The sequence below is a fragment of the Cannabis sativa genome, chromosome 6 (assembly GCF_029168945.1).
Source record: "Cannabis sativa cultivar Pink pepper isolate KNU-18-1 chromosome 6, ASM2916894v1, whole genome shotgun sequence".
NCBI classification, from domain to species: Eukaryota; Viridiplantae; Streptophyta; class Magnoliopsida; order Rosales; family Cannabaceae; genus Cannabis; species Cannabis sativa.
Genome location: NC_083606.1, coordinates 11,528,927 through 11,543,361, shown reverse-complemented (window position 1 = coordinate 11,543,361; position 14,435 = coordinate 11,528,927). Strand labels below are relative to the sequence as shown.

Below are 14,435 nucleotides of genomic sequence, written 5' to 3'. Positions count from 1 at the left end.
AAAGTGAATAAAATCTAGCGGGAATTTTTTTTAATTATTATTTTTAAAAAAAAAATCCAACAAACTGTAACGGTAGACTAGATCAAAACTACAATAGTAACATCTATATATTTATATAATGCTGTTGTTTGGACAGATGACGTGGCGGCATATATGAACTCTCTTTATATTTTTTTATTTTCTTATATTTTCTAATTTTTCAAAAATTCTTTCATCTTTATTTTTTACTCAAAAGTCATATACACTATATTGATAAAAATTAATAAGAGATCATTAATACAATAAATAAAAGAATTAATGGCGTTATTATACCATCCCAAACTCAATATATTTTTTAATTAAAGAGATCATTAATACAATAAATAAAAGAGTTAATGACATTATTATACCATCAGAAACTCAATATATTTTTTAATTATTTTTAATTAATATTAATGTTAAAAATATTAACAATTGCACCTTATTTATTTTTTCAGTTTTAGTTTTTTTTTTTTTTGAAAATGCATTTGTGGTACTCACTATATTAAATGTAATATATTTTATGATAAACGTTAGTACACTATAAATATTAATTACTTAATTATGTACATGTTTTTAATTCTAATACAAAACTCAAAGGCCACAAATAGTTATATACCTATTTCTAATTCTAATACAAAACTCAAAAGCCACAAATATTAACAATTCTCCTTACATTTTTTTATTTTCTTATTTTTTATAATTTTTGAAATATTCTTTCATCTTTATTAGTTTTTAGAGCAATGACGTAGCAGCCTATCAAATTATGAATCTAATTTTCTTATTTTATGGATTTTCCAAATTTTTCTATTATTTATTTATTTTTTCTTATTAAAAGCTAATCACACAATTTATTACTTATTACTCTTCAACTTCTTTTTGCTCTACAATAATTCTATGCGCCTCTTCTCTTTTGTGGCTTCATCTCATTTTAATTTTTTTATATTTAAAAATTTAATAATAACAATAACTTATTATTAATTATTAATTAAAGGAGAATAACTAATAATTGATTATAACATTTATTAATTAATTTTATTATAAACAAATAATATCAATAAAAAATTGATTACAAATTTTATTAATTAAGTTACAATGTAAATTTATTTATTATTATTAAGAGCTATCATAGTATTAATGATAATAAAATTTAGTGACAACCTTTCAACTTACAAATGTTTACTAGCTACTTTATATATGAGCTCTCATATAAATATATGTGCTCTGTTGTAAATTATATTTTTGTTGGTGTTTTATATATGTAGTTTTCTTTCATTCTTTTTTAGTTTTGTTGTGGCAGATATTAATTACTGTACTCATTTCTCTATGTATATTATGTGAACGCAAATGTATTTTCTTTTTTAGCTCTCAACATTTTCTAATTTCCATGCATTTTTCTTTTGGTTCTTATTGGAACACATATGATCTTTACAAAATTATATTCTTGATTTCAGGTCATTGAAGAGCAAATTGTTGTGTCAATTATTTGATAACATTGGACAAGTAAGTTAATCCGAAAATTATTTGTTTAAGTTGTTTGTTTGTTTGTTTTTTTTTTTTGGTATTAACATATGATTTTTGGGAATTTTTTTTAATGAATTGTGAAACTGTATTACTCTTAGTTGCTTCTGTCTGGCACAACTAATTTATTACTTTTCAATTGTTTTTTTTTTCTTCTTATTTATTGGTATATATATTTATTAACAAAAAAAAAACTATATGTAAGGTACGTATACTTATTTTATGTTAAGTGTTTTATAATTTAATTGAGAATAGCTCAATAAATAATTATATAACTTAAAATGGTTTAAAAATTAATTTTAATTATTGTGTGGATTTATTTGGAAACCCATGGTGAAGCCCAATTTGAAATTTGCATAAAGAAAGAGAAGAGGAGAATGAGTTATTAGAGTTTTTAATCTTCATCTCTTTCTTTATATAAACATTAATTAAAAATTTATTTAATTACAATAACATAATGAAATATTTTAAGTGGTTGAGATTAAATCTCACTCAAAATAATTATAATTTTTTAAGTTGTTAATCTTTGTATTGAGAATACTATTTTTATTATATAGATATCACTATCTTTTTCACCTTGCTTTGTGTAAAATTAACATTACATAGTATTTATGTGGATAATATAGGATTCATGCCCAATTAATTATAATTTTTTAAATGAAATGCAACATATATTTTTATACTTTTCTAATTTTTGTCAAAACTTAAAAGTTTTTCTTTAATTATATAATTTATTAAATTTTGGTTTTTAAATTTTAAGTTTTTTACTTTACCCAAAAAAAAAAAAAAAACCTTAACAAATAAAAGTATTTTTTTAATTATTTTCCATTTCAATTTTTATATTATATTTTTTTATAGTTTAAAATTTAGAATAATTTTCAAGTTATGATGTTTAGTTGAGCTTGACATCTAAGATTAAATTGTTAACTTCAATTTATAGTTCTCTCATATGATAAAAATATTACTTCCATTAATTATTTTTTATTTTTATCTTACATATATACTTTATTTGTTTTTTTATTCAAAAAAAAATATCCCTAAACAAAACCGCGCAAAGCGCGGTATTATTCCCTAGTTAGTAACTAGTTCACTAAGTACATTCAAAATCAGTATTCTTCAAGTCACTAATGTAAGGCTTTAAATTTAAAATATTTTGAGAACAACCAAACACAATTAGAAATACAATGACAACAATAAATTTTATATAATGAAATAAAGAGTGAGTCCATTAAAAAAAAAAAATTAAATTAAATAAAGAGAGAGAGCCCTCTGAAAAGTGAAACGAAAAAAAAAAAAATTGATATTAAAATGTTATTGTTAGAAAAAAAAAACAATTATTTCACAAATACACAAAAATAACAAAAAAACTTATAAAAATAGTTGTACGAAATTTTAAATATTTGTACAATTTTCATGATTTTAGATCTAAAAAATACGACATTTTGATGTATTGTATTTTTATATTGTACTCTTATTAATTTGTGTTGATTTTCTATTCTTTATATATTATTTTTTGTTGTTGTTTTGATATTATTTTTCTATTACTTTTATATAGTTTTCTTTTTAAATTTTAAAATTTTTCTATTACTTTTATATAGTTTTCTTTTTAAATTTTTTTGTGTTGTTTTTATAAAATACCGTAAAAATATAAAAAAAAAAAATCTTTAAACAATATTTTACAAAAGTTAGTATATTATGTAATTATCAAAAATTAACAAATATAAATAAAAAAAAGTATTTTAAAATTAATGGTATAATAAATATATAGGAAAATTTTTAGGTGAGAGCATCACTTTTGCTCTCACTCATGAGGACATTTTTTAAACCTTTGATTTTTAATCTAATGGTAATAATTTGTTGTAGTTTATTTGATTATCATGAGCTATCACACATAGAATTTTTATTATTTATTTTTAATTTTCCTATAATCTAGGCATGATCTCATTTTTTTTACCTTTCTAAAAAATGAATAGGTTAGTTTTTTTCTTTTTTAAAAAAAATTCTTGATCTGATTTTTTAAAAAAACTATTTCTACCCGACTCCTTATTTAAATTGTTTCCCCTCCCAGTACCTTGTTCACAACAGTCACCACAACTCCTACACTCTCCAAGGCTCCCATGGTTGCTAATAAGTTTTGAAGCGTTGCCGCAATACCACAGCTGCTCCTTCCTCGTCCCAAGGAGACTGCTACAATCAGAATGTTTCCTCCTATATGTTGGATTCAGATGATTCTTCCGACGATTCAGCGGAGGTTGCGTTGCGACCCCGCCAATCATCATGAAAATCTTAAGTTGGAACGCTAGGGGGTTGGGAAATCCCACAGCGTTTAGACACTTGAAACTGCTTGTTCGTCAGCTGTCTCCCCAGGTTCTTTTTCTCATGGAAACTCGTCTTGGTAGTTACTCAATTTCTAAGTTTCGTCACTCTTTGCAATTCAATAATGGTCTTGAATCTCCACGGGTAGGCTTAAGTGGTGGATTAATGCTACTGTGGAAAGACAATATTAATGTTTCTCTTAATGTCTTTGGTCCTACATATTTTGATAGCTTCCTCTCCATTGATGATGGCCCCACTTTCCACTTCACTGCCTTTTATGGTGCACCTGCTGCTTCTAACAGATCCTCCTCATGGACCCTGCTTCAAAGATTAAATGATATTGCTCCTACTATGCCATGGCTTGTTACTGGTGACTTTAATGAAATCTTATCTCAAAGTGACAAATACGGTGGCCCTTTACGCAATGAATCACAAATTGAAGCTTTTCGTAAAGCCTTGGATCACTACCATCTTCATGATTTACCTTATGATGGGGATCGTTTTACTTGGGTCAAAAACAGGACTGCCATCTCTACTACAAAGGAAAGATTGGATTGGGTTTTCACTAATCATTTGTGGAATTCTTGTTTTGACACGCCTACTGTCTCCCACTTGGATTTCTTCTCTTCGGATCATCGTACAGTTGATGCTATTGTTGCTCCCTTGAATACTGCTGCCTCTTCCCACCGCCAACGCTCTAGATTTCGCTTTGAAAAGTTGTGGTTGGTTGATCCTGAAAGTAAGGATATTATTACAGCTTGCTGGTCTCATGGTTCTCATAGTGATCCCATCTCTAGTATCATTCACAAGCTTGAAAGTTGTGCAACATCCCTTCAGCAATGACACCTCCACAAGTATGGTCATATGAAAAAAAGGATCTCTGAAGCTCAAAAAACAGTCACTGACCTCAATAACATCAGTTCTCATTCACCCAAGTCAACGGCCTCACTCAAAGCCTCAGAATCTATCCTTGATGACCTCTTGGAACAAGAAGAAATGTATTGGCAACAGCGATCTCGCATTGATTGGCTTCAGTTAGGGGACCGAAACACTAAGTTCTTCCATTCCAAAGCCTCTGCAAGGAAAGCCAATAATAAAATTAAATTTCTTCAAAATGCAGCAGGAGTTCGGGTTACATCTAAACATGATATGGCAGCTGCAATTCAAGACTACTTTGAAGAAATTTTTCACACCCAATCTGTTGATGAAGATGCTCTCACAGCTACTATAAACTCGATCCCTACAACCATTACATCAGCTATGAACAGAGAGCTTATCAATCCTTTTACTCCCTCTGAGGTTGAAGCTGCTTTATTCTCTATGGGTTCGGATAAAAGCCCAGGCATTGATGGCATGTCGGCCATGTTTTACCAAAAACATTGGGATATTGTAGGTGACTCCGTTTGTTCTGCTGTTCTTAATGTCTTGAACCATGGTGCTGACCCAACGCCCTTAAATTCAACAATCATCACTTTAATCCCAAAGATGAAGAAGCCATAACTCGTCAAAGATTACCGGCCAATTGCTCTGTGTAATGTTATCTCCAAACTCATCACGAAGGTCCTAATTAGCCGCTTCAAGCCTGTTTTGCCACTTGTTATCTCGGAGACCCAAAGTGCTTTTTTGCCAAATCGTTTAATCACCGACAACATATTAGTGGCTTTCGAATTAATCCATGGCATTAAGTTGAGAACCTTTGGTCGAAAAGGCGTTGCTGCTATGAAACTTGATATGTCAAAAGCTTTTGATAGGGTTGAGTGGCGGTTTATTCAGAGGGTTATGGAAAAAATGGGGTTTTGCGATCAATGGGTAGCTCTCATCATGAAATGCTTGACTACAACCCACTTTACCTTTCTACTTAATGGTGAAACTGCAGGCTCCCTCACACCAACCCGTGGACTGCGACAAGGCTGTCCTCTATCTCCATACCTCTTCTTAATTTGTTCAGAGGGGTTCTCTCGGCTGTTACAACATGAGGAAATCTCTGGTCATCTCCATGGTTACAAGCTCACAAGGCGTGCTGAACCCATTTCACATTTACTTTTTGTTGATGACAGCCTACTCTTCTGTTATGCTGATGAAAGTTCATGCCTCTCTATCAAGCGTGTCCTCGACATTTACCACCGTGCTTCGGGCCAAACCATCAATGCTGAAAAATCAAATATGTCGTTCTCACCAAACACAACTCTGGTTGCCCAAGTTTTTTTTCACAGAACACTCTCCATGCCAATTACTGATTGTCATGAAACTTACCTTGGATTGCCAGCTTACTCTGGGCGTGACAAGCAACATATGTTTAGTGATGTGAAGGAAAAGGTTTGGAGGTTAATGAACACATGGAATGAAAAAATCTTCTCATCTGGGGGCAAAGAAATCCTTCTTAAGGCAGTTGTTCAATCCATCCCGACTTATGCTATGAGTTGCTTTCGCTTACCTACTACGGTATGTAATAAGTTGGAATCCATGATGTCCAATTTTTGGTGGGGCCGAACGGAAAATGGCTCACGCATTCATTGGAGGAATTGGAAATTGATTTGTAAAACAAAGGCTGATGGGGGCATGGGGTTCAGATCTTTTGAGCAATTCAACCAAGCTCTCCTAGCTAAACAAGCTTGGAGACTAATTGATCACCCTTCGTCGATATTGAGCCGATTGCTTAAGAGCCGATATTTTCCTTTAAACTCCTTTCAAGAAGCCTCACATGGTCATTCTCCCTCATTGTCTTGGCAGGGGATTCTCTATGGTAGAGAGTTACTTTTACAAGGATTAAGGTGGAAAGTAGGAGAAGGAAGGCACATTCAATGTGGAACAGACCCTTGGATCCCTGGGAATAATTATTTCTTGCCTTTTCTTTATAAGGATCCTGATAATGCTGTGGTAGCTAATCTCATTACCGATGATTGACAATGGAATGTTGCTCTCTTAAATCAATTCTTCATTCCAGCTGATGTTGAGCGCATTCTTACCATTCCGCTTAGCTATTTCCCTAGCAACGACTGTTTGATTTGGCACCATACCAACAATGGCATTTACACAGTCCAGTCGGGTTAACATTTGGCTTCCTCCTTAGCTGAACAAACTCATTCCTCAAGCTCCAATTCTGATTCTATTTGGTGGAAATCCTTCTGGTCCTTACAACTGCCCGAAAAGGTAAAAATCTTTGCTTGGCGTGTTATCCATGATGCCTTGCCGGTAGCTACTTCTCTAGTTAAAAGGAAAGTTATAACTGACGCCACTTGCTCGGTTTGTCGCCAAGCTTGGGAATCAATAGGACATGTCTTTTTTGGCTGTCATTATGCACGAGATGTTTGGCGTTTAACACATTATTCCTTTGATTGGAGGAAAGCAACTGCCATGTACAAAGGAGATTATCTGAGATATTTAGCTTCGATTCACTCCAAAGTTGACTTTGAGCACATCATTTGCACTTTATGGTGTCTATGGTATGAGCGTAATCAAGTTCTACATGGTAAAAAGTCGAGGTTGCCATCTGTTCTTGCTGTTTTCTCCACTCAGTACCTGGATAACTATCGTGCGGCTCAGCTCAAATATCGACAGCCTGCAATTTCACTTCAAATGCCACCATCTTCTTCTGCTGCTCATGCACCTTGGCAGCCGCCTCCAATGGGATCTCTGAAATTGAACATCGATGCTGCCTTGGATAAACATTGTAATAAAATTGGTGTAGGTGCTGTTGTACGAAATTCAGTGGGACAGGTTGTGGTTGCTCTCTCTATGCCTCTAATTGGTAACTTCGCCTCCCACTAGATGGAAGCTAAGGCTATGTTTCACGGCCTTAATTGGGTTCTTCAGCAGCAGCTACCAGTTACCTTTGTTGAAACTGATGCCCTCTTGCTTTCCAATGCTTTGAAGACTCCGACATCAGGCATTTCAGCTTTTAGTGATTTAATTAGAGATATTACTTACCTCCTTTCCTTTTTCCTTAACACTTTTGTAACTCATGTTAAGCGTAATGCTAATTCAGCTGCAGATAGTTTGGCAAAATTTGCCTTAGGGTTGGATGAGATTTGCTCTTGGTTAGAGAATTTTCCTCCTTCCATTTACTCTGTTATTGTAAATGACACTGTTAAATTTATAATAACATTGTTTATTCTCAAAAAAAAAAAAAATTGTTTCCAACAAAATTATTTCAACTTGACTCTCTATTCAAATTATTTCCAACAAAAATTATTTAAATAATATTCAAATTATTAAAAAAAAAAAAGAAATTAGTATTTCTAAAAATAAAATTGATTAGTTCAAGATCTCTACTTTTTATTTTTTATTATTTTTTTTTTTATGGGAGACCTTGCACGAGTGCCTATTTGGCCAATTATTTTGAAATGTGCCTCTATCAAATTATCAATGTCATCATCTTTATGTTTTATGTAGTTTCTCCTTCCTATTTTTTTTAATTAAATGTTCTTTTTTCTTTCTATTTTAAAATATATATCTCTTAACCTAAATCAACTATTATTTTTTCAATTCCACCATCAGTCTACTGTCCTCTCTCTTCTTATTACTCTTACCTCTCACAACACTTCAACCTTCCTATTTCTTCATCGTTGTTCGTGATCGCATCCCCAGTACTTACTTCTCCATCGTTTTGATCCTCCAACAAACTATCACGGTAAATATCTCTCTGGTTTTCTTTTTTTCTTTTCTGTAGACTGAATTCATTCCATTTTATATAGCCGTATTTCGATATTATGTGAATTGTGATAGTGTTTTAGTTGGTGTATATATTGTTGGATATAATCTGTGTGATTCGTGAAAGAATTAGTTATATTAAGGACCAGTGATCACGATTTTGAAGCAACTTTTCTGTAGTTTAATACCTCTTGATCAGATTCATTGTTCAAGTTACCTTAAGAGTTTTCTATTTCAATTTTCTTTGTCTATCGTTTGTTGCTGTAAATGAGTTCAATGTTTTTCTTTCTTTTGTTTCACAACTCTTTTTTTATTCTTTCTTTTTTCAATGTTTTCTTTTTTTGTTATAGGTTTGTTTTATATTGATTTTGTTCTATTTTGCGCCATTATTTATCGCTTTGGCGCCTTACAAGCTTTAGCACCTATTATATGGTTTGGCCCCTAATTATTTAGGGTAGTTTGTTTACATTTTCACATTTTTTGGTATTGAATGTATAAGAAAATTTTGACACATTAATATTTTAAAGTTAATAAGTTATGCACTATACAGATTTATTAGTCGGAATAAAAGGATTATTTTGGTTAAGGTATGTTTTAAAGAATATTTTTAATTGAAATAATGTTTAAGAGTGTTTACTTTAAACGCTAATTCCTATTAGCTATCTTTTGGTTTATATTTTTTAAGAATTTTCAGCATAAAAGGAAAGTGTTTAGAATTTTAGTATTGGGATTCTAATATTATAATTAATTAAGTAAATTGAAGAATAAGAATCTTGAGGATCTTGTAATAAAGGGAGGTGGAAACACTAATGGTCTAATGAGAATATATTGGTTCAGATATATTTGGGAAGTCAAATTATTATAAAAATTTAGTTTGTTATCAATATTTTGGGAATGTACCAAAATTATTATATTTATTTGTATTTTTAAAGAATTTCTGGATGAGTGGTATTAGTTTTTTGATGGAAGAAATGGAAGTACAAATTTGATGGATGAGCTGCGCCATTGTTTATGGATTTGGTGCCTTTTAAGGTTTTCACGCATGATTTATGGCTGGTCCCTAATTATTTAGGGTAATTTGTTAAAATTACAAGATATCATGAATTGTAAAAATATTATAAAATTTAATAGCTAACAATTATGGTATATAATTATGAGATTATTACCTTATTAGTTTATTATAGATAACATAATATTAATTTTGGGTATATAAATTATAAATATGAATTTATTATAGATAACATAATATTATAGATAACATAATATTAATTTGGTATATAAATTATAAATGTGGGATTTTGTAATAAATTAGAGGTAGGGACATTAATTGTGAATTGAGTATACTTTGTTTTATTTTATTTTTTATTTTTGGGAAGATATTGAAATAAATGGGAAGTAAATGCTAATGAAGATTGAGATTATTGCCTTATTAGTTGTATAGGAAGATACTAATATGAATAGTTTTATAATAATTTGAATGGTATAATAATTAGGAGGTTATCTATTTAAATAATAAATAAGGAAGCATTATGTCATAATACCGAATTGGATTAATTAATATTAATTTAATATTATTAATTAAATGTATGATGAAGTGGTATTAGGAAAATGGTACTTTTGAATGTGAAAAGTGCAATCTTAAGTTTTAAGGATATTAATACAATTTTAGTTTAATTTAGGTTGAATAAAGATTATAGATACCATGTTTTACACTATAAATAAAATAATAAATAATTTGACTTACTAAAGAATTTTGACATGTTTTATTCTATAAATAAGTAATATTTTTAAGAGATAAAATGAAATAATTAGTATATAATATTTTGAATATTTAAGGAATAATGGATATTAAAAGGAAAATTTTATTTATGTTTGATTTTAAAAGAGTAAGAGTAAGGAATAGGGATCCTATGAATGTTATGAAGTAGAATGCTATAATTTAGTTGTCACTAGCCAAAGGGTAATCCCTTTGGCTAGTTCTAGTGTTTTATAGGGAGATCTAGTTGCTTAGTCTTGGTGGTTGGTTAATTCTCTTCAATTTGAATAGTTTTCTAATTAAAGTTTTATGCTGTTTTTTGATATTTTTTTCAGGTGGAACTTCAGTATTTATTGAGTTAGGAGCGTTGTTTGAAGATGTTATAGCTTTATTGTCTAAATTTCCGGGGGCAGTTTTGTCCCATGGGGCTCACTCTAAGATTTTAGCGGCCCATGGTTGGCAAAGCATGCTCTACGGTTAGACAATGAGCTATCCTGGTTCGAGGAGGTTCCAGCGCCGGTGGCGGACATGGGCGTCGTAAATTCATGAGTGATTTAAATCACTTTATCAAAAAAAAAATATATATATATATATCTCTTAATAAATAAATAAATAATTACTACTATATATATAAGTATAAGATGAAGCCATATTCATTTATTTTGCTCACTAAATAAGTTTTTATACTTGTATTGGAAAAATAAACATTACACTTGGCCCTCCCAGAATTAGGGTCTATAGTTCTGCTAGTTCTGCTAATGAGTATGGTAGCATATTGATCTAAATAATTATATGTAATATTTTTTTTTTGAAATGAATTATATGTAATATTAAATGTTTACTTTTGATTTTTTTTTTTATGATAATTGTTAGTGTATTGGATGTGTACGATGGAATTGGTCTTTTTTTTTTTTTTTGAAACATAATTGGTCTTATGTTTGTTTTTTTCTGTTATACAATACTATTTAATTTATTTTTTTTTAAAAAATAATATTAATATAACTAAATAGTCTTTTTTTTTTTGAAAAAAAAAATAATAACTACCCATATATATATATTATATTTGTATGTTCACTAACCTATTTTAATTTTATGCACTTTCATTATTTAACTAATTAGAATACAACAAAAATATCCTCATGGGTGAGAGCAAAAGTAATGCTCTCACCTAAAGAGTACCCTATATATATATATTTATATATATGCAAAATTAGTTGAGTTAAAAGTAATAAGAAAATTAAAAAAAAAAACTTAATTAGCAAAATATAGCTTAGAGTAAAATTTGTACAAAAATATAGAAATCCATATACTAAAGAATTTTAAAGGAAATGTACTCAAAACACCTAAAGTCGTACTTTTTTTAATTTTATTTATTTACCTTTTTTTTTTTACATTTTTACAAGTATTTTTTTTACTTACATTTTTCCGAACAACTACTTAATTTTACGTTGTAGAAATATAGTATTAATGTATGTAGCAACAATGTGTAAAAAAATGATTTTTTTTTTTTTTAAATAATCATAAAACAACTGTTCCTATTTAATAAATTAATCCATATATAAAAAGTTAAAAAAATACTGTAAATTTATAATTTATTTATTTTTATTATTTTTAGGTATTTAATAAATATCTCTTTATTAAATAAAATATAATTCATTTTTATACGTTCTTTTTAAAGGTACGATTTTATATGTTTCACACATAACTATTTAACTATTTCGAAATAAGTTAAGAATTTTTTTTTTTTGTTTAATCTCACTTTTAGTTTTATAAGTTTACATTAACCCTAAGTAGTTTAATAGAGACATAGTAATTATATTTTAAAAAATATAAAAATAAAAATAAAAATAAAAATTAACCCAATGTAATTTCCCCAAAAATTTCACATATTTTGTTTTTTCAAAAAGAATTTCACTTATTTTTTTGTTTTAAAGAATTAGCCGAGCCCATATGTGAAGCCCACATGTATATAAGGTCATTTTCTTAGTAATATCAGTATAGCTTAAGTTTAGGGTTTTCTCACTTGGTATCCTCGTCTCCTACCTCTCCACACTCCGCAGCCATGGCAGAGCAGGTTCGTTCCAGATCTATCCCACCTCTCAACTCCGTTTTTTTTGTCAGTTCTGCTTCTTAAACTCTATAATTTCAGTATTTTAACACTCTATTTCGTTGCAGACCGAGAAGGCTTTTCTTAAGCAACCAAAGGTTTTTCTAAGGTACATTGTAGAAAGAAAAATAAACCTTTCTTTTCTTATTGGTATATATTTGTTTATTGGAGTTTGTTTATTTATGTTTTATTTACTTTAATATAATCAATTTTCAGCTCCAAGAAATCTTCCAAGGGGAAGAGACCTGGAAAGGGAGGGAATCGTTTCTGGAAGAGCGTTGGATTGGGTTTCAAGACCCCCAGGGAAGCAATTGAAGGTCTTTTTCTTTGTACCCATGTTCATTAAATACGTGAATGTGTTTACTTTCTTTTTTATTGGCATATATTTTGTGTGAATATGTATTTGGATGGTTTTTTTTTTTCTTTATTTCGGCATATATAAACTTAAGAATGTATCCAAAGTTAGTTTATTTAAGAGGGAGATTTACTGCTTAAAATCATCGAATGAGTGATTGAGGAAGTGTGAAGGTTGAGTATTCTGCACTTATTAGTGGTTGGACTAACCTAATTTTGTTATGGTTTTTAATTTTCTTTCTTTCAAAGATTTGTAGTATAAACCTTATTATATATAATGGTAAACGGACTAGTTTACATGAGATCGTTTCACCTTAATTTTTCAGTTTCTAATAAATCAGAGAATTTTTCTCACCAAACAGTTTACACGTATACATAATATATATTATAGTACGCTATTCTATAAGGAAATAACATATGTGCTCGTCAATGTCTCATAGAAAAGTAAATGAAACCTAACTCGTGTCACTGTACGGACACCTGATTGTGTGAGTCTGTGCTCACTCCCTAGGACGTTTTCCAAACAGTCCACATCTCAAAGAGGGTGTTTACTGTTTCGGCTTAAATGTCAAGAACTTGGAAACTGACTAGTGACTAATTCCTTGGTAGAAAGATCATTTCAACTTTGGGTCATTTTTTCTCTTTCAAATCTTTCTTAGTTCTTTGCAACAAGTTATTCGGTGTTGTACATATGCAAATTTCTTATTTTAGCTTCTTTGTTTACACACAGGAACTTACATTGACAAGAAGTGCCCATTTACCGGAACTGTCTCTGTCAGGGGGCGTATTTTAGCTGGAACTTGCCACAGTGCTAAGATGGTTAGGACCATCATTGTTCGGCGGAATTATCTTCATTTTGTGAAGAAGTACCAAAGGTATGTATTTTGAATGCTTATGTTTCTTTCATTTTTATTAGAGTTTTCTAGTCTATCAATCACGTTTTTTATATCTTTCTGTTGCTTGTTTTAGGTATGAGAAGAGGCACTCAAATATCCCAGCTCACATCTCACCCTGCTTCCGTGTGAAAGAAGGTGATCATGTGATCATTGGCCAGTGCAGGTAATGTATCGATAGATTCTGTTCCAAAGCCTCTTCTTTTATAATCTTAGTTTTGAGGCCAAATTAGATTGACTTGACTGTTACACTGGCTTGTTCATCTAATTACATCGGCTATGTTCGCGTTTTTGATTTGTTCTTTTCCCATTTTTCAGGCCATTGTCAAAGACTGTAAGGTTCAATGTTCTGAAGGTGGTTCCTGCTGGTTCGTCAGGTGGCGGGAAGAAGGCTTTTACTGGATTGTGAGCTTTATTTCTGATGTTAGTTTTGTGTTTTTTTCCCGTTTCCCCCACTACTTTCCAAGTATAATTATGTTATCAGGGGAAGTTTTGAAGTTGGATTCTTTTAGAGGATTGTTATCTAATTTTATTTCATGATTTGATATAGAAATCTTACTTTCTCTACCCGTGAATTTTGCATGAAAATGGTTTCCTGCTCAACTTGTTTTCTTTTTAGAGTAATGATATGCACACAATTTTCACTAAAGTTATACTTATGTTTGGCAAGTGTTTTTTTTGGTTCGTTCTAAAATGAGTCTAAAGCTAAAATGGCTTCTGTAGGTGCGTGTGGTGTTTTTCTATACATTGTGTTTCTCTAACTAAAATAAAGTTATAACTCTCTTTATTTCATTTGTGTTTAACTTTAACTTGTACAATT

General features: G+C 30.2%; 3 protein-coding genes across 3 annotated transcripts; all 3 read left to right on the top strand.

The window, feature by feature from the left end:
• Window positions 1-3,816: 3,816 nt before the first annotated feature.
• Window positions 3,817-4,698, top strand: LOC115695336 (uncharacterized). Its single transcript, XM_030622409.1, has one exon. It carries the CDS (start codon window positions 3,817-3,819, stop codon window positions 4,696-4,698), a length of 882 nt encoding a protein of 293 aa, XP_030478269.1.
• A 2,511-nt stretch (window positions 4,699-7,209) lies between these two features.
• LOC115695337 (uncharacterized) lies at window positions 7,210-7,623 on the top strand. The gene has a single exon (XM_030622410.1). The coding sequence runs from the start codon at window positions 7,210-7,212 to the stop codon at window positions 7,621-7,623; it is 414 nt and encodes a 137-aa protein (XP_030478270.1).
• A 4,566-nt stretch (window positions 7,624-12,189) lies between these two features.
• LOC115694691 (small ribosomal subunit protein uS17) lies at window positions 12,190-14,182 on the top strand. Its single transcript, XM_030621775.2, has 6 exons — window positions 12,190-12,335; window positions 12,437-12,477; window positions 12,585-12,685; window positions 13,453-13,597; window positions 13,692-13,781; window positions 13,934-14,182. The coding sequence occupies exons 1-6, from the start codon at window positions 12,324-12,326 to the stop codon at window positions 14,022-14,024; spliced, it is 480 nt and encodes a 159-aa protein (XP_030477635.1). The 5' UTR covers window positions 12,190-12,323; the 3' UTR covers window positions 14,025-14,182.
• The last annotated feature ends 253 nt before the right edge of the window (window positions 14,183-14,435 follow it).

What these genes read in the sequence shown, in the direction of transcription:
- LOC115695336 (XM_030622409.1), top strand. Translation starts at nt 3,817, where the DNA reads ATGAAAATCTTAAGTTGGAACGCTAGGGGGTTGGGAAATCCCACAGCG.
- LOC115695337 (XM_030622410.1), top strand. Translation starts at nt 7,210, where the DNA reads ATGTACAAAGGAGATTATCTGAGATATTTAGCTTCGATTCACTCCAAA.
- LOC115694691 (XM_030621775.2), top strand. An exon ending in CCCCAGGGAAGCAATTGAAG is followed by an intron (nt 12,686 to 13,452) that starts GTCTTTTTCTTT and finishes GTTTACACACAG; the next exon opens with GAACTTACATTGACAAGAAG. An exon ending in TTTGTGAAGAAGTACCAAAG is followed by an intron (nt 13,598 to 13,691) that starts GTATGTATTTTG and finishes TGCTTGTTTTAG; the next exon opens with GTATGAGAAGAGGCACTCAA.